The 23,785-nt window shown below is 41.5% G+C and overlaps 2 protein-coding genes across 4 annotated transcripts in view; both read left to right on the top strand.

The window, feature by feature from the left end:
• RABGAP1L (RAB GTPase activating protein 1 like) overlaps window positions 1–23,785 on the top strand; it is a 108,499-nt gene that overhangs the window by 18,076 nt on the left and 66,638 nt on the right. The gene's annotated exons all lie outside the window — the stretch shown is intronic.
• Window positions 10,936–12,548, top strand: GPR52 (G protein-coupled receptor 52). The gene has a single exon (XM_044439087.1). It carries the CDS (start codon window positions 11,038–11,040, stop codon window positions 12,121–12,123), a length of 1,086 nt encoding a protein of 361 aa, XP_044295022.1. The 5' UTR covers window positions 10,936–11,037; the 3' UTR covers window positions 12,124–12,548.

The following is a 23,785-nucleotide window of genomic DNA, read 5'->3' as shown; positions in this document are numbered from 1 at the left end:
GCTACATATTGGACTTCCTTTATATTTAGCAAATTGCAGAATACATAAACAGCAGCAGGCTGACTTTTGTTCCTAGCTGTAGCTACCAAAGTTTGCCATGCCTTCACAAGTGGGATCTTGAGCTTGCGGCTTAGAAGGTCTTTTCTGCCTCCTCCTGCAGCAGTCACTGTTGATACCACCAGGGTTAGCTGAGTTTCTGTAGGGGAACACTGTTAAAGGGCAGGATTAGAATGCCTTCCATCCTTGTTAGAGCTGTAAAAGATTCTGCGCGCCTCACTGGAGTACCAGATGACTGTGGGCGATAATTACAGGGAAACAGAACACTTAAAAAATTATCACTCTTCCCTACCGCCCCGATCTCGCCTGAGAAGATGCCCTCCTTCCTACCAGATTGCAGAACTGACACCAACACTGCACTGCATTGCTCCACCCCCTCCAGTGATAATCTGCAGTGTGGAGTAAGGAAATGCGAGACATCCCGTTATGGAGGAAGTGTTACTACTCACTCTGATTCCTACATGCTTTTTCAGTGGCAGTCTTTCTGTAATATTTAGTGCTACCCTAAAGGGTAGTCAAATGAGCACAGGAAGAGAATAAGAGAATTTAATAAAAGGAAGCTAGTGGAAGTGCTTAAAGGAAGGGTGGGATGATTTCATAGTCCTGGCAATTCTCTGTCCCATGCTCAAGGGTCACCCATCCCCTGTTTCCATTTGGTTATTGTTCAGTGCTCTCAAGTTGTCCCGGGTTTATGACCACCCTGTATATGAACAGCCTCCGAAATGATCTGTCCTTGGCAGTCATGCTTCGCTCTTGTACACTCAAGGCTGTGGCTTCCCTTATGGAATTGATGCATCTCATATTTGGAAAGGATTTGATCTTCCCTTTCTTCCTCCTCCTCCCCCTACTTTTAATGCATCATTGTCTTTCAGTAAGTCTTGCTTTCTTTCCCACGATATGCCTGAAGTATATCCGCATCAGTTTCATCATGGTTCTTTTCAGGGGAAGTTCTGGCTTGATTTGACCTGGTTGTTCATCTTTCTCTTGGTCCAGTTTATTGCAAAGCTCTCCTCCAGCACTATTTTCCCAATGGTTCAGTTTTCTTCCTCTTGGCCTTCTTCACTGTCCATCTTTCATACCCATACATTGTGATCTGGAAATGTACAAGAAAACAGATTAGTGAGTGTCTCCTTCTCCTTTCCTTTGTTCTCTGATACATCCAACTTTTTTCCACTAATTAAAAAAAGATCTTCACAGGTAATGCCCACATTTCTGAAATCGCATGAGGATTTCGAATTGGAATTCTGATAACAGTCCAGTTCACATCTTATCTAACAGATACGTTATGAATCCTACAATGTCCTAGTATGTGATAACAATTTATTATAGGTTGTTAATTTAAATATAATTAAATGTAAATAACTTACTTGCTTTCTTCTTTCATGCTTTGATCTATGTTTAACTTGGCTTAAGGCTTGCACTTTAAATCTGGTCTCCCAAGGATATTTCTAAAAGAAAGTATTTGCATGTCTTTTGATTGAAAACTGAGTCATAGATGTTATATTTCAAGTTGGACAAGATTTGATTTTCTGCATTTGACTACTTTTAGCATTACAGTTGCCATAACAACTTTGCTTTAGCAGATCAGTTGCCATAACAGTAAAATATAGCTTTAAGAATTGACCTTTTTTTTGTCATTCTAACTTTACAGAAAAGCCTCAGGGCTGGATTTTGTGTATGTGTTTAAACATTAAGCCTTCAGTCCAGCATTCTGTTTACTCAGGCATCACACTGAAGTCAATGAGACCCACCTGAGTCAAGATTTTATGGGCTGATTGTACTCAAGTTGTATATGGGTTTTTCCCCAAGCTGGCGTGAAGACCATACCAAATGATTATGTTCATAGATTCCACACAAGTTTTTTTCTAGGAAGGCAGGCATGGATTATCACTGCTATTTTTGAATCTGAGCTAGTTTGGTAACAGGTTTCTAAGGCAAGCAGGTGAATGTTGCATGGTTACATGCTTTCTCTGTTCAGAGAGCATTTCACAAACTTCTTGGTGGCTTAGAATTTCATTACAGCGTGCTTAAGTCTCCCTCGCTCCCTGACACACACCAACTGCTGTGTCCCCTCCTTATTTGCTTTAGCATTAGTAAAATACAAGAAATAGAAGAAAGGGATAGGTTGGAGCTGTTCCTTGGCCTCTGCAGTTAAATAATAGGGTTTAGAAAGATATCTAAAAGGGTTTGTTAGAACATACGAAATGACCAAGCTTTTCATTGCCTAATTTCGTTGCAGGTGTTGTTAGAGGTACTGCTACCTTCTTTGTCCTTTTGGTTGGTGAGCTTAGGATAGCCATTGGAGCGCTTCCTTTTTCTCCTCCTGTGCACAAATACTTGAGCAAAATACTTTTCTGGCTGTATCAGTCCTTATTTCCCTTCTCTACTCTTGTGGCAGCTTGTCTGCTGTCATCTTTTTATCTCCCCCTCTTCTCATCTCTGTGCTTTTTGCCATTCTACTCTTGGTGCGTGGAGCATTGCTCCCTCTCTTTCTGGCTCCTTTCCATTATCCCTGCTCCTCCTCCTAGTTCTTATTTTAGATATTCTGCAAAGCTCCTCCTGGAACATCCCCCCTCCCCACTCTACCTTTGTCTTTTCTGCCTCTGCACAACAGCTGCCCCCCAACATTTTAAAACTACGAGGAGGACAAAAATCCCCCAAACAACACATGTTCCCAGCATGGAAAGTGGTGAAGGACATCTGCTCTTGTGTTGTCAGAGTTGCAGAACACAAGAGGCCAGGTCCCTGCCTTACCAAGGTACAATCCAAGGTTCAACACAGAGGAATGAGGCTAGAAAGCGAAAATAAGTGGGTGTTTGACTTAGGCATAGAGGCTTAGGGATGAGCAACGCACTTTGTTCAATGCATAGCATGCAGCTCAGCCTCACCTTTTTAAACTTCCAAGTAAGCATGCGAGGCCCCAGGCAAGCATGCTAGTCCACACTTGGACTGTGACACACCCTGTCCCTTAAATTTGTCCCTGTCCCACTGCTTCCCTACCCCCTAAATTTGCCTTTCCTTTGCAGGTGTGAACAGCAAACCCCTGTCTTGGCACTGGTGAAAGTTTCCTTTCTTTTTTCCTGGAATGAAGGAGAATGGCTGTCAGTTGGCCTGGAGAGGAAAGTCGGCAGGAGGTGTTGGGGCTTTAGGTTGCCTAAAGCGGGGGCTTTAGGTTGCCTCCTGGCAGGGCTGGCCTTGGTCTGCACAGACGCCCCACTGCTTCTGTGTTTTACAGTAGCAGAACTCTTACAGACCAGCTAAGGTCAAATCTAATTAGGGCATGCTTTCCGAATGCAATCATGTTCTGGTATAGGCATGCATAATTCAAACTCGATTACATCAGGAGGTGGGCTGTGCTATGCCATGTGTAGGCAGAAAGTGAAATACTGTATTCATTAAAAGTTTTAAATATCCAGTGTTACCCATGGCATTCATGGAGTACTATTAATTGCTACTTGATGGCACAGTAATGTGCATTACTGGGGCTCAACTTTTTGACAGTTGTCAGTTTTGGATTACAGTAGTTCTGAGGACTAGAACTATAAGAGCAGTGTAGTAGTGTGGGAGAGTAGTGTTCTCTTAGGTATGCAAAGAGGGCAGTTTTAAAAATTAAGTGACTATTTTAGATCTTAAATACCCTTTCATGAGTCACTGAATAGCCATTAGTCACGTATCTAGAAGCAGGGGTTAAATGCAAAATAGAAACAATCTGAGATGCACTCAATAACTTTGCCTGTAGCAACAGTAGTTAGTTCAGCTTCGTTAGTCAGCCAATTATTTCTGTGTGTACCATAAAACACAAATGCCAAAATACTCTACACTACACAAGTCTGCAGTGCAGAGTCAGTAGTGTGTGTCTGTCTAAAAACAGGTGTCATAGAGTGCTTGGCCTTGACTCCCATCACGATCCTTGTCTCTTCTGAATATGTTCCAATTTCTCAGTACCTTCAAGTTTGTGGTTCCTAGAACTGGATATAGTATTCTAGATGTAGTCTGACCAAAGCAGAACATTATGACAATGCTCCTTCTCATAATCTGGATGCTCTACTTCAGTTGATCCAGAAAATATTTCAGAATTTAAAAAGTTGTGACAGGAAAGCAATGCAGTCCTATTTAAAGTAGAGTGGAGTGTGATATGTACAGAGACATGATCAAGCTTTTGACCTGTGAAATACTCTGTCAAAGCTCTCTGAATGCTCTTAGTGGTCCTTAGATGGCTTTGTTCCTGAATCCAAGCTTAGGCTCAATGTGCTAATTCTCTTTATGGAATTGGGGCCAGCCTGCTGTCATTTGTGCCTTGCTTTGCCATTTACAATGAAGCACCTGCTTCTGTGAAATGGCAGGTCACTGGGATCAACTAGAGGCTTCTGCCAGATCTCGCTCATTATGTAGCCCTGTTTCCATGGGCTTGTCAAGATTTTTGCTCCTTTAATTCTTGGCAGCTTTGGGTTAAGCAGCAGACCAGAGATTGCATCTAATTGTTACAGTCTTCCTATTTTTTCTTATAGAAAAGAATCCTTCACAAGTAATACCAGTTTCATTCTGATCTATAAAATATCTCTGGGTGTGGACTCAATTAATGCTGCAAGCTGTCTTTCTGCTCTTGAGTCCACGCAGTGCTGATTTACCTGTGGTTGCTTGTAAAGTGGCCCCTCTCTTCCTGAACTAGATTACATGGACAACTAAATGAACATCCTGTGTCTAGCGAGTGTTTTCCTGTACAGAACTCTGAACGTGCTCAACATAAGAGAAAGTCCTTCCATGAACTAGAGTGAAGTCTTTAATTTGGATGGTGAGCTGTGAAAAGCCGAACTTTGGTTGCTTATGCCTGCCTATCCAGTGGGCGGCCATTGTCCCTTTGTCTAGATTCCCAGCATGCTGGTAAAGGAGAGGCTGAAGTGGATCTCCGCTTGGGAGGAAAGAAGCTTGGGGATGACCAAGGTGCCTCTGGAAGGGCCCCCCTCCCCTGCAAGGCTGAGAAGCACTTTGAGTTTTTTTGGAGGGGGCTCCCTTGAGGACAGTTTTGGAGGAGCATCCCGTGTAAAGAGGAGGAGTGGCTGTGGAGCCTTGCTGGAATTGGTCGCAGTATGGTTGAAGAGAGGATGTGTTGCTGCACAAAGGCGCCCAGGATCCATTTCGATCAGGGAAGCCGCTTGCATTGTGGCTCACCCAACGTCTTTAGGCAGACGGGGGCATCCCAGCCCCGTGGGGTGAGAGGAGGAGGTCCCCTTTGACCCCTGGGCGTGGATGTTGGGAGCTCCAGCCACAGAGAAAGGCTTGTGCATGCTGCTTAATCCCACGAAGTGGATGCATTTTAAAGAGGGCTTGTCTGTGTGTGCTTTTCATCCCAGTGTGTCTTTCTCTAGCAATCTCATGGCAGATTTTCTTCATAGATGGTTTGTAATTGAAATCCTTTTTTGGAGGGGTATAAAAAGAAAAACTTAAAGCACAGACTCCTTGGATCAGCAAGTTGTTGTAGGAGGATGCAAACCTTGGGGTTTCATAAGCTCTTCCAATTCTAAATGCTCCAGTCTCCTCTGCCAGTTTACTTAGTGCCAATCTCTTTGGGACCCTCATGGCAACAGCAAGCATGCACACGTATCTCCAGGGAAACCTTACTGAATGCAGTGGGGCTTACTTCTGAGTAAGCCTCTGGACTGCCTGCCATTAGGCAGAATAAGATGTCTGAGACAGTTGATTCTGGATGGCATGAAAAGGCAACAAGATAATAGTCATTTAATATGTTCTTATTGTATTTTTGCTTCTGCTAAGGAGAATTTTCTGTCTCAGGTCTGATCTGCCTTGCACCATGATAGGGAGGGAGGGAGTGCCGATTTACACCAGCAAGGTGTTGATTGGAAAGTCCGTGACATCTAGACGGTACTGCTGGCTGGGATTGTGCACTCCTAAAGAATGTCAGTGCCATCCGGTTGTCAGCAGTTTAAAAGTCTGGCTTCTGCTTGCTGTGCAATGTGGAATTCAACCCAGAAGGGTCACTTCGGGTGAGGCTTTCTGTGGCAGGGGATGGAGAGGCTTCCGTGGAATGGAGCCCTCAAAGAATAGCTGCCTTGCTGGCAATTCTGAGATTTCTCTGTTGCTCCTGCACCATGCAAGAGCAATTAAGCTGTCTGGAATCAGAGCGCCCGTGGCACCTCTGCTTGCCAAGCCCCCCCACCCCCACCCCCAGTATGGCAGAATATTGAACATGTGCTGCCAGATGGTGCTTGCAGCCTGTGGAGGCTGAGCGTACTGTCATTATTTATCGGAAACCACTATAAAATCTGGCTTCATATTTACTGAACACCTGTGGCAGGTGAGCTGGTAAAGAATAAAGCTAAAGATGCATTAGTATGCCAGATAAAACCACCAAAGTGAAAAGACAAAGCTGTTGAAATATTATATAATAAGCCTACAGTAGAGGCATTTTGTTCACTATTGAACAATTAACAATATTGTTTCACAAGCAGTGTCACAATGCTAACAAGCAGAATTGTCAGACTTTGCTGAAATGGGTGGTAAAACAAACACAGACCGATCACTTCACCAAAAGCCTTCCGTATTTCCTGATTAAGAGGGTGATTCCTAATTGGCACTTGCCACAGGCATTTGCTGACCCGGCTTACTTAGGATTGGAATTCAAACCAGAACCTTAATGATTATTAAATGATTATATTATCCACTTATCTTTTTTGCCAGGTAAACCATCTTTGGTGTATAAGTATTCTGGACCCTAGCAGCTCAACAGTTTATTTTTTTCATGCCTTAAGCATCTGTAGATACCTCGGGTGTTTCTGCCTGTGCCCTGCTGGGGGCTGGGAGGAGTGGCAGAGGCAGTCTTGATCTCCTGTGCTTTTGCTGGATGAGTGCATTAGCCTGTCTGGGGGAAGGTGCTTTGGGGTGGGGGGAGGGAAAGAGGCTCTTCATGCCATTGCCCAGCTTACCCAGACACTCCTCGGGTAAGGCTTCAGGGTGGCTTTTCCAACTTCTGGGAGGGAAGCCAGCTGGGAAGGGGAGAGGCCTCAGGTTGGACTTCTGACTCCCCCTTTTGAGATTGAAGTGCTATATCTGACCTTGGAGGGGCTTTGTGAGATGTGCTCTTAGGCTCTGTGGATTTCTCTCTGAGAGGCCCAAACACAATCTTCATAGGAACCTCCTCCTCCTTGCATTGTGCATTTTCCCAATCACCTGAGGGGGGAAAAAAACAAAATATACACAAATTTTCAAAACAACAGCAGCAGCAAGTGTATTTGACCTTAGAAGCAGTACATTAAAATTTTATGGATTGTCTCTAAAATTGAAATAAAAATGGCTTTGGATTCACTTGCAAAGTACAATAGTCCTTCACCATATGGGAACATATTTTTATGTTGCATCTCAGCTATGAGATAAGTCATCTGCAAACTAAAGAGTGGATTCAAGGTCAAACAATTTCCTGATGAGATTTGAGCTCACTTCCCTCCTGCAGGGGTGGGCGGTCCATTTGGCCCATCTGCTCCAGCTTCACTGTGGAATGGTGAGGGGCACAGACTCGGTGGCCTCTGCGAGCCCTCCCTGGTGCTGCCAAGCCTGCTCTGCTCTCTGGTATTTCAGCAGCCTGGATGTTGGTTGGAGTGCCAGTGGTATCGTCTTTGAAGTGAACAGGGCAGACGCCTCTAGAGCACAGGACGGTGCCTCTTGCTTGGTGGAGCAGGTGGCCAAGAAGTGTCACTCTGCTGCCTCTACTGGACCTCCCTGCTTCTGGAGGTCGGGCAGGCACCAACTTTGTGCTTTTTCGGGCGCTTGACGAAGATGCCGTTGTTCTAGGAAGCCTTTGTTGCTGAGCAGCCCCCATTTTACTGTCATCCTGTGTTTAATGTTTTAATTTTTCAAAATTGGTTTTGCTTTTTAACTGTTCCTTGCTTCAGAACATGCCTGCCTATAGTGTAGCATACAAATACTGCCAGTAAATAAAATGTTTATGCATATTGATGCAGTACATTCAGATGTGAAGGTCCATTTGTCATGAATTAACTGAACATACCTTGGCAAAACACTTCAGTCCATAAAGAGCAAGCTAATGGGCATCTGAGATCAAAGAAGAAAGTTGGCAGTGCCTCTGAATCCATGTTTATCTGGACCCTCTGCATGTAGGTCTGGGCCAGTTTCCCCCAGTGTACCTCCCTGTATGTCACATGTCTACCTGGTTTTTTGGTAATTGCATTACGTATGCATTTTCTGTTAATGCATTTTCTGAAAATGCAAAAAGAATAATGTGAACAGTATGTATGTATAAAATTAGATAATTAAAAAACAACTTACTGGATTGGGACATTGTGCAGGACTTTAATAACTAAGACTGTTATTTTCGCTTTTAGAATATAGATAACACTTCATACATTTGATTGATGAGGATATCACATTAATTTATATAAATATTAATCTGAGTAGTAGCATGAATTTATTGGAAATTTGAGCATTAGTTGGAATTGTTTTCCCTTGCAAGTGTATGCAAGTAAAGGTATATGGATGATTTCTTCAGCAAACCTTCGTTGTATGTATGTATGTATTTCTATACCTCCATAGCCAAAGCTGTATTACCTTAGTAATATAATATTACTTGTACCACCTTAGTAATTTGGATTGGGAAAAGAATTTCAGTTTTTGCTAATTGCAGTAAAATGCATTAATGTTTGAAACGTCAAACTATCATTTGACTTTATGGAGGTTTTTAATTCATTTGTGAGTTTAATAATTAATAGATGTTTCTTGCCAGCAGGGATTGGATTACTGCTGACTTAGGTAGCAGTGGGTGCTTTATAGTATAATAAAGGGTGGAGCAAGTAGAGTTATTCCCATGAATATTTTCATGCCTCATTCGCTGGAAGAATGCAGCCACTCTGTTTCGAGAATCCTCAATATATGTAGGTTGGTCACTTTCCTTGTCTTCATTTGCCATTCTTATTCCTGGCTTGCTGTGGAAGGCTATAAGCCGGCATCGTGCCTGGCAACTGTTACCTAGTGACAATTTCAGCTGCAATAGCCATTGGCTGTGCTTTTGATTGGGGCTGAAGGACCGAGTCACCTTTCTGATGGCGAGTTTTTCCGCATCAGCTAAGGATGAAGAGGAGAGACAGACATAGGTGCAAGCCGTTAGAGAACATGGAAGAAATAGCAAGAGCATCCTCAAAACTGACCCCAGCAAATAGGATTTGTATATGTTCCACAGCTTCCGACAAAGCAAATGTATATGAGAGACACTGTCTTACTGCTTTGGCAAGAGAATTTAATTCAAACAGTATTAATTTTGTGAAAGAGTGAACTGCTTTCAGATAAGAAGTGAGCAGTGGGCACATTCTGTGGAGATCAGGAAAGGACAAGGATTTTCAGCACAGCGTGATGACGATGAATAGGAGACCTAAAACTTAGGAAAAGATGCTTTCTATCCCATTGCTGCAGCAGGACCAGAGAAAAATCTTTTCTTTCTCATGTAAGGAATTTCTTTTCAGAAGGTACGGCATGGATTATTAAACAGCACACATGAGATTCCAGCACATCAAGAAAGAAAAGAAAAAAGAAAAGAAAAAGAACCTCCAGCTAAATGTTAACCTCAAATTGATACTCCTTCTGGTTTTATTGGGTTTTCAAAAAGATTTAGGATGATTAATTTCTCCCTGCATCTTTAAATAATTAAAGATGCATTTGGTTTGGGTGTGGATTGTGGGTGGGTTAAAAAGCAAGATTGCTGCATATACTGAATGAAATCCATACAGTAGTCAAATATTTGCTTCTTAACAAGCATTGAAAGAGCTTTCTTAATCCTCGGATGTGTCATAACTGGAAATATAATGAATATGGAACTATTTGGCTTATAAGATAAAAGAGTTTTTGAAGCAGATGGTTACTTTAATTGTATAAAGAAAATGTACATACAGCAACGGAGGAACTGAAGCCAGAAGACTAGTGGAATAGTAGCATAGAGTGACAGATTTTCCTGTTAAATCAACATTTCATTAGCTTCTTGGAAGATTTTAGATTGGAGTTAATGATCCCCTTGCGTTGGGGCATATGAAACAAGGTGGACATCGTTACAGAGGTGAGAAATGACATGGATAAAGCTGTGAACGTCACTGTAACATTCCTCTGCTCTGGCAGTGGTGGCTTTATTTCTAAAGACAATGCTTTCATGTTATCATCCCTGAAATTGAATGCAAGACAATTTTGTGTTCTTTGAGAACCTTGGATTAACCTGTCGAGATTTTAATATTGTAACGGACAGCATGTATTTCAAACTGAATTGTCCAACACCGTGTCTCTGTGTGCCTTTGCTTTCCTGTACATGATGTTATTAACTAAACGGAGAGGATACTATACGCTGAAGGGATGACCCAGCTGTCCACAAATCAGTCACTGTCTGAACAATTGATTTACACCTTACCAAAGACGAATGAAGCTTGTTTGCATTCGTATGTCTAGAATTATATTCTTACCAGTGCAGAGTGGATTAGGATGAAGCAAATGTCATTGTTACTTGAAGAAAGCCAAAAGATCCAGCACACTAGAATGAGCGTCTTACTGAACTGCTCAATTACGTTGTTCTTGGACTTTAATTCCTAGCAAGTTTTTTTTTAAAGAAAACATTGTATTGAGAATTGCCACCCCATTATTCCTTTTTTAAGAACCTCCTGTCCACCCCACCCACCCAGAAAATGCACTTCCAGAGGTTTTTATCGCAACATGGGCTTTTTTTCCTCTTCACTTCTTTGTATTTCTGTCTTTTAAATGAACAGCATGAATGGCTTTGTTTAGAAGTGCCTTGTGTTTTGCTAAGAAAGGAATAAGTACAGGGAGAAACTGAGTAGTGGCCTCCCTCCCTTCTTTGCATTGTGATGTTAACTCTGCAGAAACAAATACACAATCTACTTTGAGAAACTGAGACACTGAAATAAAACCAGGTGTCACCTAGTTAGTGGCATTCCAGTCACCTCGTACGTAATACAAACCATGAACCAGTCCACCTGGGTTGAGTGGAAGGCTCTGAATATGAGCACCAGCATTGCGAATGTATCTGAGCATCAGTCCTGCCCTTTTGGATTTGGACACTACAGTGCCATTGACATCTGCATTGTTGAGACTATTATTATTGTCATACTCACATTTTTGATTATCGCTGGTAACTTGACAGTCATTTTTGTCTTTCACTGTGCTCCGCTATTACATCACTACACCACCAGCTATTTTATTCAGACAATGGCATATGCTGATCTTTTTGTTGGTATTAGCTGCTTGGTTCCTACCTTGTCATTGCTTCACTACTCTACAGGTGTCCATGAGTCCTTGGCTTGCCAGGTTTTTGGATATGTCATCTCTGTACTGAAAAGCGTTTCTATGGCCTGCCTTGCTTTCATCAGTGTGGATCGCTATCTCGCTATCACGAAGCCACTCTCCTACAACCAGTTGGTCACACCTTGCCGATTGAGGATTTGCATCATTTTGATCTGGCTTTATTCCTGCCTAATCTTCTTGCCTTCCTTTTTTGGCTGGGGGAAGCCTGGTTATCACGGAGACATTTTTGAGTGGTGTGCAACCTCCTGGCTCACCAACGTTTATTTCACTGGCTTCATTGTGTGCTTGCTGTATGCACCAGCGGCCTTCATCATCTGTTTTACATACTTTCACATATTCAAAATCTGCCAGCAGCATACCAAAGAAATAAATGACAGGAGAGCTCGTTTTCCTAGTCACGAAGTGGATCCTGCTGCAGAAACAGGGCATACGCCAGACCGCCGCTATGCCATGGTTTTGTTTCGTATAACCAGTGTGTTCTATGCACTCTGGCTCCCCTACATCATCTACTTTGTGCTAGAGAGCTCAGGGGTGCTGGAAAACCCAACGCTTTCTTTCTTAACAACGTGGCTTGCGATAAGCAATAGTTTCTGTAACTGTGTTATATATAGTCTGTCAAACAGTGTTTTCAGGCTGGGACTTTGGAGACTGTCAGAGACAATATGTTCGTCTTGTAGACGTAAACAAGACAGCATTGTCCAAGACCCACTTCCTAGAAAACGGGCTAATTCCTGCTCCATCTAAGGAGGACATAGATGGTCAATCAAATGCAATCTAGCACATGGGCAAGGTTGCATTTCACCCGTTAGAATATTGCAGAATAGGAATTAAACAAATACTTATTCACTGTAAAAATTCATTGGTTGAAAGGCAACTGGTATGAAAACATGTTGCATTGAGGAAGGGTTCTGGAAGAATGCTGAAATGGTCAGAAGTGATGAAAAGTGTCTGTGTGAATGAGTCACTAGTAAGTGCAAGGAGCAGCTTCCAGTAAAATGCACTTATTAGTTCACAGCTGAAAAGTAACTTTATTATGAATAGCAAAATGGTCACATATTATATATGTGGATGAATATGTTGTTATCTGTCGTAGTAAGATAAATCTTGTTTAAGACAGTTAGTGATGATTTATCAATTATGTTTTTAGCAGGTACAAAATAAATGTTTATAAGGAGGTTTAATTGTCTCTTGTACAAAAATGCTATAAAAATTGCTGTAAATTTAAAATTAATTTTTCTTTGCAGAAGACACATTTTATTTTTCTATTGTGAGTAACACACATCCCTGTTCTGTTCTTTTGGAGATTGTAAACCTGTTGTTTAGGTATATTATTTATTGCAAATCTGCCTATTTAGCTTCCCCCCCTTGGAGTGAGAACTCAGCCATGCCCCTAATGAGTAATTTTGGGGCACTATTTATCTGTCTATGGCTCCTGTTCAACACCAGCTGAAATCACAGTTTTGTGGGAGAGATTCTACCTTGTGAATGAAACATATTCCAAGTGTTTTAATTTCTAGTGCCTTCTATCTAAGTCAGCAAAAAGTTGTGGCATCATTGTGTGCTTTATATTTTAGCATAACAGTGTTTTTATGCTAAAATGCTCAGTAACTAACATTGTAAAATGTGAATTAGGAAAAGCAGCCCCCATTTTATTTATTAGAATTATGAATTCAGCTTGAACATAACGCTTTGCATTTTTCTAAGTGTATATTTTATATTCTGTGCCCAGTGTTTTTTCTAGCATATTAAATAATGATTTTAAACCTGGAGTAAATAACAGTTTAAATGGACTTCATAGAAATTCATCTCAAAGTGTTAAACATGCATTTGACAAATTTTGTTAAGCAATTGAAAGAGCTTAGTAGAAGAGGCAAATAAGACTCTCAGTAGTTTGTTATGCGATATTCTGTGTACTCCAAAAGACAATTAAAGGGTTTTTCAAGGGATTTTTAAAATGTGGGCTACAATCATCAATTTGTGATGGCTCATTAACTATATGAGGCTTGATCCAGACAGAGTGTATCAGTGTGTACATTCTTTTGATCTGAGTTGTAGATTTGAGCACATGCTTAAAACATTTCCATTTGGTTCATTTCATAGTTATCAGCAAAATATATAAATACTAATTTGGGCCTGAGCTGCTACTTCCTGGCTTTTTTTTTTAAACATGTGACCCTTGAATGAAATAAAAATTTTATGTCTGCAGTGTAATTTCTTATTCTACCAGAATATGTGCAGTTAAGTTGGGCCTGCAACTTTTAAAATTGATGGGGATCTGCATTTGTGTTGGGTGTACATTGCACTCCGGGGTAAAAGAAAGCCACCTGGCATCTTCTTGTATTCTTAAAAGTTCCAGAACTCTGCCTTTTAGACTGTACTGAATTCCTGTCTGTGCAAATATGTGAATGAGAGAAAGAGAGAGAAAACTTGTGCAGGACAGCTTGGAAATGCATGCAGCCCAGGATGATACCCGTACCTTTGTAATAAAGATGTCCATGTTGACTCCAAAAGGAAATGCAGGCATATTGGGGAAGGACACAGAAATAGTATTTTCTCATCTGTGGGTTTTATTTTGCTTGTGCAACATGTATTTAATTTGTGGTCTGCTGTTGTACAAGCATTGATTTGGAGTTATTCAACACAAATTGGACTTTCAGCCTGGTAGCAGGACTGGAATATTTTAGATATACTGCTTAGTGGCCTAAATTTCTTGGTAGCTGGAGTGCTCTTGTGCTTGATCTCTTCAGGTAGCTCAGTGATCTCTGTCTGATATTAACACAAAACACAGAAGGCTGATTTTTAAGACATTCAGCTTAGTTTTGAAATTAAAGTGAGTATATTATTAAATTTAGATCCTAATTTTCTTCCTCGGAAACTCAAGGAGTCACACACAAAGTTCAATTTGTCCTGCTTACAGAGGCACTGACTAGATCCAGGACCTCGTTTTTTCCTTTTATGCAACCAGTACTTTATTTTATGTTTGCTCTTAAATCTGCATATTTTTACCCTTTTGAATGGGCAAGGGCTATATAAGTTGTGAGCAAAGACAATGAACAAAATATTTAGAATGAAAAGAGAAAGATCAGTACTTGCTCCAGCACCCTGGCATACTGTATACTAGAGGGCAAATATTTATTGATATTTGTGAAAATATTTTGAGAATTTTGCCCAGCTTCTCAGAAAATAAGGTGGTTGTTATTATGTTGTCTGTGTACAAGCTGCTTTATAGTAGAGAATCTGTACACAAACATATAAAATACCTTTCTAAAACAGTCAATGAGCAGAAGAAAAGCATACTATCAGAGATGATTAAAATAAAGTGTAGCTACAGGCTCCCTTTGTATTAAAAATATGTATAAAAACCTTCCTAAGAATAGACTTCAGTCTTTGTCTTAATAACAGCTGTGAACTGGTTGTTTTGTTGCCTCATTAAAAGGTGCTTTTTGCTAGTGCGTTTAAGCTTTAATAGTTGCTTTTGAAAATCTGTGCCACTAATAGATATTCTGTGAACCCACTCTGTGTCTGTGCACCACCTGTTTTTTTCTTACTCCATTTTAGGAAATTGCACAAAGCTAATCAGTGGAACTCTCACAGTTCCACTGGATCTTGGCTTGATCATAGAATTGCGTTTCTGGTGAGGAAACTACATATATGTTCAAATCATGCATCTTGGAACTCCCGTACTTAAATAACAACAAAGCTGCAGGTCACAGTAGTGAGGTGAGGAACGTAAACCTTTCCATGATTCCCACCATGCCTTTATTTCCTGTGGATTTGCTGTTTTAAAAATTTTAAAGTTAGAATCTTTGAAGGATAATTTCAGCGGTTTCATTCTTGTAAATCACTACCGTGATTTGTATGCTTGTCTTAATTATAATGCCACGGGGATCATATGAGCATAGAATAATAGAGCTGGAAGGGACCAAGAAGGCCATTGGTTCAGTGCATTGCTTAGTGCGGTGCCTCAGGTTAAACCAACCCTCTCTGATGGCTGTCCAGTTGCCCCTTGGATTCCTCTAGAGTGGGAGAGCCCACAACCTCTCTAGGCTCCATTGTCGTACTGCTCTCACACAAAAATTTTCCTGACATCTAGCTGGAATCTGGCTTCCTGTCCTTGAGCCTGTTATTCCGTGTCCTGTCCTTGGAGATGACTGAGAAAAGATCCTGGCCTTCCCCTCTGTGACAGCCTTTCATAGTATCATAGAAGGGGCCAGAAGGTTCAACCCCCAGCCATTGCAGGACGCTGTGTTACACCGTCCCATTTAGATAGATGACTATCCAAAAACTTTTCGAAAGTCTCCAGTGAGGGAGAGACCACTGCTTCCCCATGTAATAGGTTCCAGTATTGTAATGCTTTGACAGTAAGGACATTTTTCCAGGTTTAGTCTAAATCTGGTTTCTTTTCACTTGTCCATTACTCTGTGTCCATTATTCAGTTGTTTGGTCATCAGGAAAAAATTATATTCTTCAAACGGACAAATGCCAAGTTCTGCACCTAGGAAGAAGAAACCAGATGCATTGTGACAAGATGGGGAGGCCTGGCTCAACACCAGTACACGTGTGAAAGAACTTTGAATTCTTGTAGGTTCTTAGCTGAATGTGAGTCAGCAAGGTGATGTAGCTTCAAATGCTGTTTTGGGCTGCATTAATGAAGGGATCATTTCCAAATTGCATGGGGTACTGATTCCCCTTTATGCAGCACTGGTTCGGCCTCCTCTTGAGTACTGTGTCCACTTCTGTTCCACAGTTTTAAACAGAAGCAGACTAACTGGAGAAGTTTCCGAGGAGCACGACAAAGATGATTAGGGTACTGGAATTTGATGGGAGATGTGATAGTGCTCTGAAAGTACCTACCTAGAGGAGAGCCAGGATCTCTTTTCAGTCACCCCAGAGTGCAGGATATGGAAGCATAGGCTGAAGTTCCAGGAAGCCAGATTCCAGCTGAATAGTGAGGAAAATCAGTGACCTAGTGTCGTGAGGTCGTAACTCACATCCTCAATTACTCACACAGACGCAGGCAATAAAAACCTAAAAACCTTTATTCCAAACGACTACAGGATTTATGTTTACGACGGATAGTGTAGGAGCTACCGCAGAGAGCTCCAAGCAACACAGTTGCCCTCTCCTTTCTGACCTCTCTGAGATTTGTCATGTGGATCTCCATCTCCTCACACGTCCCTCTCCACGGGGATTGGACAAACCTCTTTGTCTCCTTCTCTGTTCTAATTGGTCTAAGCGTTGAAGTCTCTGCCTGAGTTGGGCACGTTCCATGACAACTGACTCCCCTTCCCGATTTCCAGGAACTCCCTCAAAAACTTGAGAGTCGGGTGGTGGGTGGGGGCGGTGTTTGTGCTGTGGGCACCAAGTATAAATCTCTGCTCTAAAGCCTGATCCTCACTGGGGGCTTCTGGCCCTCTTTCGCATGCTAACGCCTCCCCCGAGGCGTTAGGCACAACACCTAGGGAGGCCGTGGGCTCTTCCACACTGGAGGTATTCAGCATGTGGCTGGACAGTCATCTGGGAGGGATGCTTTAACTTGGAGCGCTTCATTGAGCTGGGAGGTTGGATTTGTTGGCCTTCTTGCCCCCTTTCAACTCAAGTCTACTGCATGATTCTGTGATTCCCTCCCACTGCTGAAAATGGAAGTGAAATGGTTCTAATAAAAATAAAATACAGGGTCAACAGTACAGGAGGAAAATCCTGATCCTCCCTCCCTCCTTCTCATGTTCACTTTATAGGACCTTGGATAATGCAATTTGTACACCTTTGGAACTCTCCAGAGCTTGCCAGAAAGCTCTGTCTCTGTTAATTGTAGATAATATAACTTTCTCATATGATGGTATTAAATAGAAGTGGATTGATCAGAACTCCTTATGGTTTGTATACATTCAAATTTTACTTATGACCATTCAAAAACTACCTTTGCAATATGAACGTGAAATGAACTGATTAGAATGGTTTGTTTAAATGGACATGAAATAAAGGGCTGTCATTCATATGTAAATTTAGACATTTTTGGAAGAATGTTTTTTTTAAAATGTTTTGAAATTATTATTAGATTATATGTTGTACATGTTATGATACGTAGAAGTGCTTCCCATTACCTTGTAGTTGTTGTTAGTCATGAAGTCGTGTCCGACCCATCGCTACCCCATGGACAACATTCCTCCAGGCCTTCCTGTCTTCCACCATCTCCAAAGTCCACTTAAGCTCACACCGACTGCTTCCGTGTCTCCATCTAGCCACCTCATCCTCTGCATCCCCTTCTCCTTTTGCCATCTATTGTTCCCAGCATTAGGCTCTTCTCCAGGGAGTCCTTCCTTCTCATTAGGTGTCCAAAGTATTTGAGTTTCATCTTCAGGATCTGGCCTTCTAAAGAGCAGTCAGGGTTGATCTCCTCTCGGACTGACCGGTTTGATCGCCTTGCAGTCCAAGGGACTTGCAGGAGTCTCCTCCAGCACCACAGTTCAAGGCCTTGTAGTTAGACTTGTTCAATTTCAGTGGAGCTGCCTTTTAAGTAAATATGCATAGGATTATAGGGTAAACTGACTAGTTATATGGCAACTACTGCTTAGTTGGTTATTATATTCTGATTAGTGGAAACTCCCCAAATAACAATGGATAAATTTGAAAAAGTGTATAAGGCTTAGAAAAAAATAAAAATTGATATTGTATTGATAAACGAAGACAATTTTTACAGTTCTCTGAACATTTCAAGTCTGAATCTCTTAGATGTAAAAAAGGATGATAGGATTTGTAAGACAGGATAAGTCCTTTGTTACCTGTTTATTCAGTATATATCCATTTAGCTAAATGTGGGACAAGTTGAGGACTACAAAGAGGTCCCAGGAAGCAAGGAAACTTGGACACAGCCTAGAAATCAGGAGAAGAGTGTAGAGCATCACTGCCACATCAAAATGTCTCCATTTAAATGTTCTTTGAAACAGTGAGTTCATTCCTTTGTAGGATTATAGCCACTAGTAACACCATGTGAACTAGTTGAACTAATTTTAGCTCTCCTTCCTGAAATGCATTTCCTTGAAACTTGAGCTATAGCATAAATTATTTATTTATTAAAAGCTTTTGTATGCTGTTCTATTATACAAGATCTCAGGACGGCTTACAATTTTTAAAAGAACTTTAAACCGCAATTTCAATAGTAAAACAGAGCGAAACAATAAACCAAACAGAGCAACTAAACTAAAAAACTATTAGAGTTTAAAATACTGTTTAAAAAGGTTTTGGCCTGGCGCCGAAAAGAGTTTAAACTTGGCGCCAGGTGTACCTCTCTGGGGAGTACATTCCAGAGTCTGGGCGCCACAGCAGAGAAGGCCCTACTCCGAGTTGATGACCTTTTTATGTCTCTTAGAGAGGACTCCCAGAGTAGGGCTTCTCCCGCAGATCTTAAGGGGCATGAGGACGTATAAGGAAGGAGACGTTCCTTCAGGTAACCTGGTCCCAAACCGTTTATAAATGAATAAATGTGCTTTTGTCCAGCAAGCTGTACTCTTCGGTGTGCAACATTTCCCATTCTAATTGGAGAGAAAAGTAGATGGACCTTTAAAAGGAAGAAAAAGAGGAAGGATGCATATTTAGAGGATTAGTTTAATTAAACCTGTTGACTGCATGTTACACCTGTCCAGTTTGGGATTAATTAATCCTATTATATTGGAGAGGTTGTATCATTATGGATTGTATAAAACCCTTGGGAAGTGGTGACAAAAGATCCTATATGTAATACCTTATTTTTACAGAATTTGTTAGATGTCCTTTCCATTGGGTTCCAGCTACATGAGGTCTTCCCACTTTCTTCCCTTTTCACTTCAGAATACTCCATGTTACATTGCTAATTACAATCTTATCAGTGGGGATTATTTACAGGGACACAGTGCCAGATTTCAGGAATATCAGATAGTGAAGGTAAGTAATTCGGTGGCAAACAAAATACAGTATCATTAATTATATGCAGTGGGGCTTCTATGTGTATGTGTTAGTCACATTTACATCTTGCTTCTCCTCCCAGAAGCCTAAGGTAGCATTCTGCATCCTCTTCTGCCTCCTGCTCTCCATTTTATCCTCACAACAACCCTGTCAGATAGGTGAGACTTCGGGTTAGGCAGTCAGGGTTAGGCAGTTGTGCTGTTACAACCAGTGGCTGCTGGGAGAGAATTGCTGGGTGACGTTTGTAAGGAATCAGGTCCTACCTTTCTTTTGTAAACCATGCATTGGTGATCCAGTGACAGGATCCGATATGAGTCCTGGTCCTCCCTCCAGTTAGCTCCCACGACCTTGGAGTGGCTTGAACAGATGCCAGTCTAATATCCCAGATGGGATGCAGCCAGGTAGCAATTAATGCAAGTTTGAGTAATACAATATTTGATTTAGTGCGAATTGTACGACGATACCAGGTCACATGTAATGCAAACCAAACTTCAGTTAATGGAAGGCTGGCAGACACACAATTGGTTGTTGGCTCACTGTGAGGGTTTTGGGTGCTGCTGGGGCAGTCTGTGCGTGTTTATCTTCATTTGTGCTGCTGCTGTAATATATGTTAGCTTTTGTAATTCATTTTAATTGTTTTAAGAAGCACCCTTAACTGAATGGACAAAAAGGAAGTTTTCTTCAGATAAAGTCAGTATGAGTGCAAAAAAGAAGAGGGTCATAATTACATTAGAGCAAAAACTATGATTTAGAGCAAGTGAATACAGTATGTTCTACACTACTAAGATATTTCGAAAGATAATACAGATATTTTTACCAGTGTAAACTTACCTTTAGGTATGATATTTAGATTCTTTTTATTTTGCTCTGTAGAACTACTCTATGGCATTATATACATTTAAATTATATTAGTTTTATCCTTTAGTATAATCTTTTGCTAATAAACATCTAAAAGTAAAAAAAATTCATTGCCTATTTCCATTGAGCTGGAACCAATTACCTTATTTTACATATCATTATAACTTTGAATAGTGTGAATTTGAATAACACAACCACTTCATGAGATTCATTATCCACACTAACTGAGACCTAACTGCATATGTATATATAGGTAATCATAGCTAATAAATTTATTTTGTTATGTTTATTATATGACAATAATGGGCAATCTTTAATGGGTTTTACTTTTAAAGTGATAGTGTATACTTAAAATGCAGCCACTGCTAACTTCTGGTTTCCTGGAAACCTATTAAAACTGCAAGAGACATTGATCTGCTATGAAAAAGGATTATTCAAATATTCTCAAAAGTATGCTTTTTAGTAACAAGACTGCATTAACTCATTGTGACATTTCAATTAAAGGTGATTATCCCATTAACCAATTCATTCCATTTTAAAGAACAGAAATGTTGATACCAATCCTATTAAGGTTTCATTATTTTTTTTCATTTGCATTACATTGAGTGTCATAATCAATCCTTTATATTCTTGTAATCTTTTGGCTTTTCTAAGAGATTTGGGGAAGTATATCTTACATTCATTCGGTATGGGTATACATTTTCTCCCTGGGGTGATGAAAAAGGAGAGGCTATATCCATTTAGTACTTCCTGACAGTTAGGACCCCTCGGGCAAGGAATTGGCTTCCACGGGAGATGATTGAAGCCCCATTGGTGAGCGCGATCAAGGATAGACTAGACACGCACATGAGCGGAGCCATCTGGAGCCAGGCGTCAGACTAGATGGCCTGGGAGGCCCCTTCTCACTTGCTCAGTTTCTATGTTTCTATTTCTCCTTAATTCTCACAGGACAAGCTTCATGCCACTGTTTCATGGACAGGCTTCCAGTACCTCTCAAATCATTCTGAGGTGGTGCTGAAGTGCCCTTTGGCACCATTCCCGTAGTGTTTACCAACAGTTTATATAATACATAGGATATTTAGAGTTTACCAACAGTTTATGTAGGATAGAAGTTCAGTACCTTGGACAACTGTATTTATGGCTCAAGCTGTCATGTGCTTGAAATAATCCAGCTGATTTGAGGGGAAATTGTGTTTGCAAATTAAATTGGATAAATCAGTGTGTTTCAGGCTGCATTATGTGGAACCCTGGAATTTCTCAGTAGCTTCTCAGGGATTCCTTGATGGGAAGAACAGCTGGAAGTCAGCCTGGCTGCTTCTACCAATTGAGTGTGTACTAGTCCATGCTTTCAGTCCATATGGAGAAGCCAGGCGGGCCTGGCCATTGCGGACACTGGGGACGCAGGTGTGCAATGTTGCACAGTAGGCATCACCATGCAGTGTGTTTCTAGAATGTTTTGAAACTGCTGTGATGAGGCAGGGTTGAAGCTTACAGAGATACCGGTATAATTAGCTTAAATAGATGGGCGTTGGGCATAGCAGACATGCTAGAAGTCTCTAGGAAGCACCAAAGTAGGACAATGGCAAGAACCGTTTCCCTTTGTCGCTTCCTAGCAGCTGGTAGTGTGTCCGGACTTGGAACGCCACGTAGACTTAAAAAGTACCAGGCATTCATAGATTTATCCTTTTGATTGTTGACTATCCCCTCATTGTGCGGTAATAAATAAAAGTGATGCTGCAGTTCACAGCTTGTATCAGCATTCTTCTGTGTCTCCCAGCAGGAGGGCCTGCAGAAAACCCATTCCTATATGCAAGCGGCAATGATGGCGTCGCTCTGTTATTTGTTCATTGTATATATGGCAAGGAACTTAAAAATATTTCTAATGTCTAAGTTGGTGATTCTGATTACTTAGACCTTCCAGCATACACTCTAAAATTAAATGCATGTGTCTGTAATTGCTGCATTCTCTTATGTGAGATAAATATCATGATGAAGTCTCCATAGAGATATATTAGTAATTTTAAAATGTGCAAAGCTGTAAGCAGGGATGCGCAGATTCTATTTTTGGGGGAGGTAATTACAGCATTACTGTAGAAAGATGTTTCTTAAAAATAGCTAGCCTCAGATGGTGGGAGAAAAGTAATTAAGTCAGGAATAATACTAAAAAATGCTTTCTGCCGTGATGCTCTTTAACCACCATCGTGCAGGCATACTGCACTGTAGAATCCATGCCTCTGTAAACCTCACATGTGCTGTTCCACAGGCTTTAAGACTCCTTGGTCCTGGCTCTGGACCATGCTGGAATATGATTGTTTTCATACATGGCCACCCTTGTGGGTGAGCAGAAAAGAGGGTACCAGATCCATTGAACCTGCCCATCCATGGTGGAAAGGCTCCAGGCTTTGGGAACGTGCTGGTGCCCCATCTCTGTTCCTGGCCCTCCCTCCCTCCCTCCTTTCAGTGGACGAGTTTGCAGGCAACCAGTGCGTTTTGGAAAAGCTGAGGAAAGAAGCTGTTGGAGCCTATTCTTCTTGCTCAGTGCCTGCCTCCTCCTCCTGTGGGAAGACAGCTCCAGAGCCACCATGCAAGCAGCGGCAGCCTGTTAGGCCTTTGTGCACACCACTTACTTGTTTCAAAATTGTGTGTGTCTCATTTTTTTTCTCCAAAGAGATCAGTGTGGTATACAGTAAAAGCATGAAAACTCTGAAAACAAACAGTGGCAAATGCGGCCTTTCCTTCAGAATCAAACAGCTTATTAAAGGGCTCAACGCAAGAAGCAGAAACTAGGTAAATAGCACACTGTTTCCTGAGTCTGCCTTAATGAGGTGCGTGCCTCAGTCTTCCCTTGCTCCTTACTGGGCCAGTGCCGTGACACTGGGGAGTGGTTCTCACGCTGCAGCCAACGTTTTGAGGGATAGCAGTGTGATGCGGAGAGGAGTCTAGGTGATTCCGCCCTGTTTTTTCCTCACACAAGAAATGCTTTCACATCTGCCTTGCCTACTGCAAAATGCAGTTGCTGATGGATGCCAGCACTCATCGTCCTTGTTCTTTGGCCATATTTTCTCAGACTGTTGGGGACAGGAGTTACTGGTACCCGGAAGGCTACAGTTTCCTAATCCCTGGCTTAGGGGATCATGCTTGCCTAATGTTTGTCCTGCATATTGAACAGCTTATTGCCAAACCGGTACAGAAATCTGCAGCAGCCAACCCCTCAGACTCTCAGAAGGAACCTTGGCTGGGTGGAGAGTTGTTTATAGAAAAAGAAGCCGCGTCAAAGCTGCATGAACTTTAGTTGCTGGTGAATGATGGAGGCATCTTTCTCATGAAAATAGAAGTCTGTTCTGGTGGCTGTTCTAATACTTCTCAAAAGTTCCTGCCCATAATCCCTGCTTTGTGTACTGTCTAGCATAGCAGTTTCATTTGGTTTTAACTGTCCCCCAAAGTTACCCACATTCTGTTCTTATAGAATTGCAGACCACCTAATTTTGACTTTTGCAGCACTTCCTATTTGTTATGGACACGTTTTAAATACACATCTGTGCCTGCATGCTCTCTCTCACACACGTGGCACCTTAAGTTTCAGTGGATGATCCCCAAAGCTCCTGGA

The sequence above is a fragment of the Varanus komodoensis genome, unplaced genomic scaffold, assembly GCF_004798865.1.
Source record: "Varanus komodoensis strain SLA01 unplaced genomic scaffold, ASM479886v1 scaffold34_1, whole genome shotgun sequence".
In the NCBI taxonomy this organism is placed as follows: domain Eukaryota; kingdom Metazoa; phylum Chordata; class Lepidosauria; order Squamata; family Varanidae; genus Varanus; species Varanus komodoensis.
The sequence above is the reverse complement of the archived record's forward strand: the minus strand, read 5'-3'. Positions and strand labels throughout refer to the sequence as shown.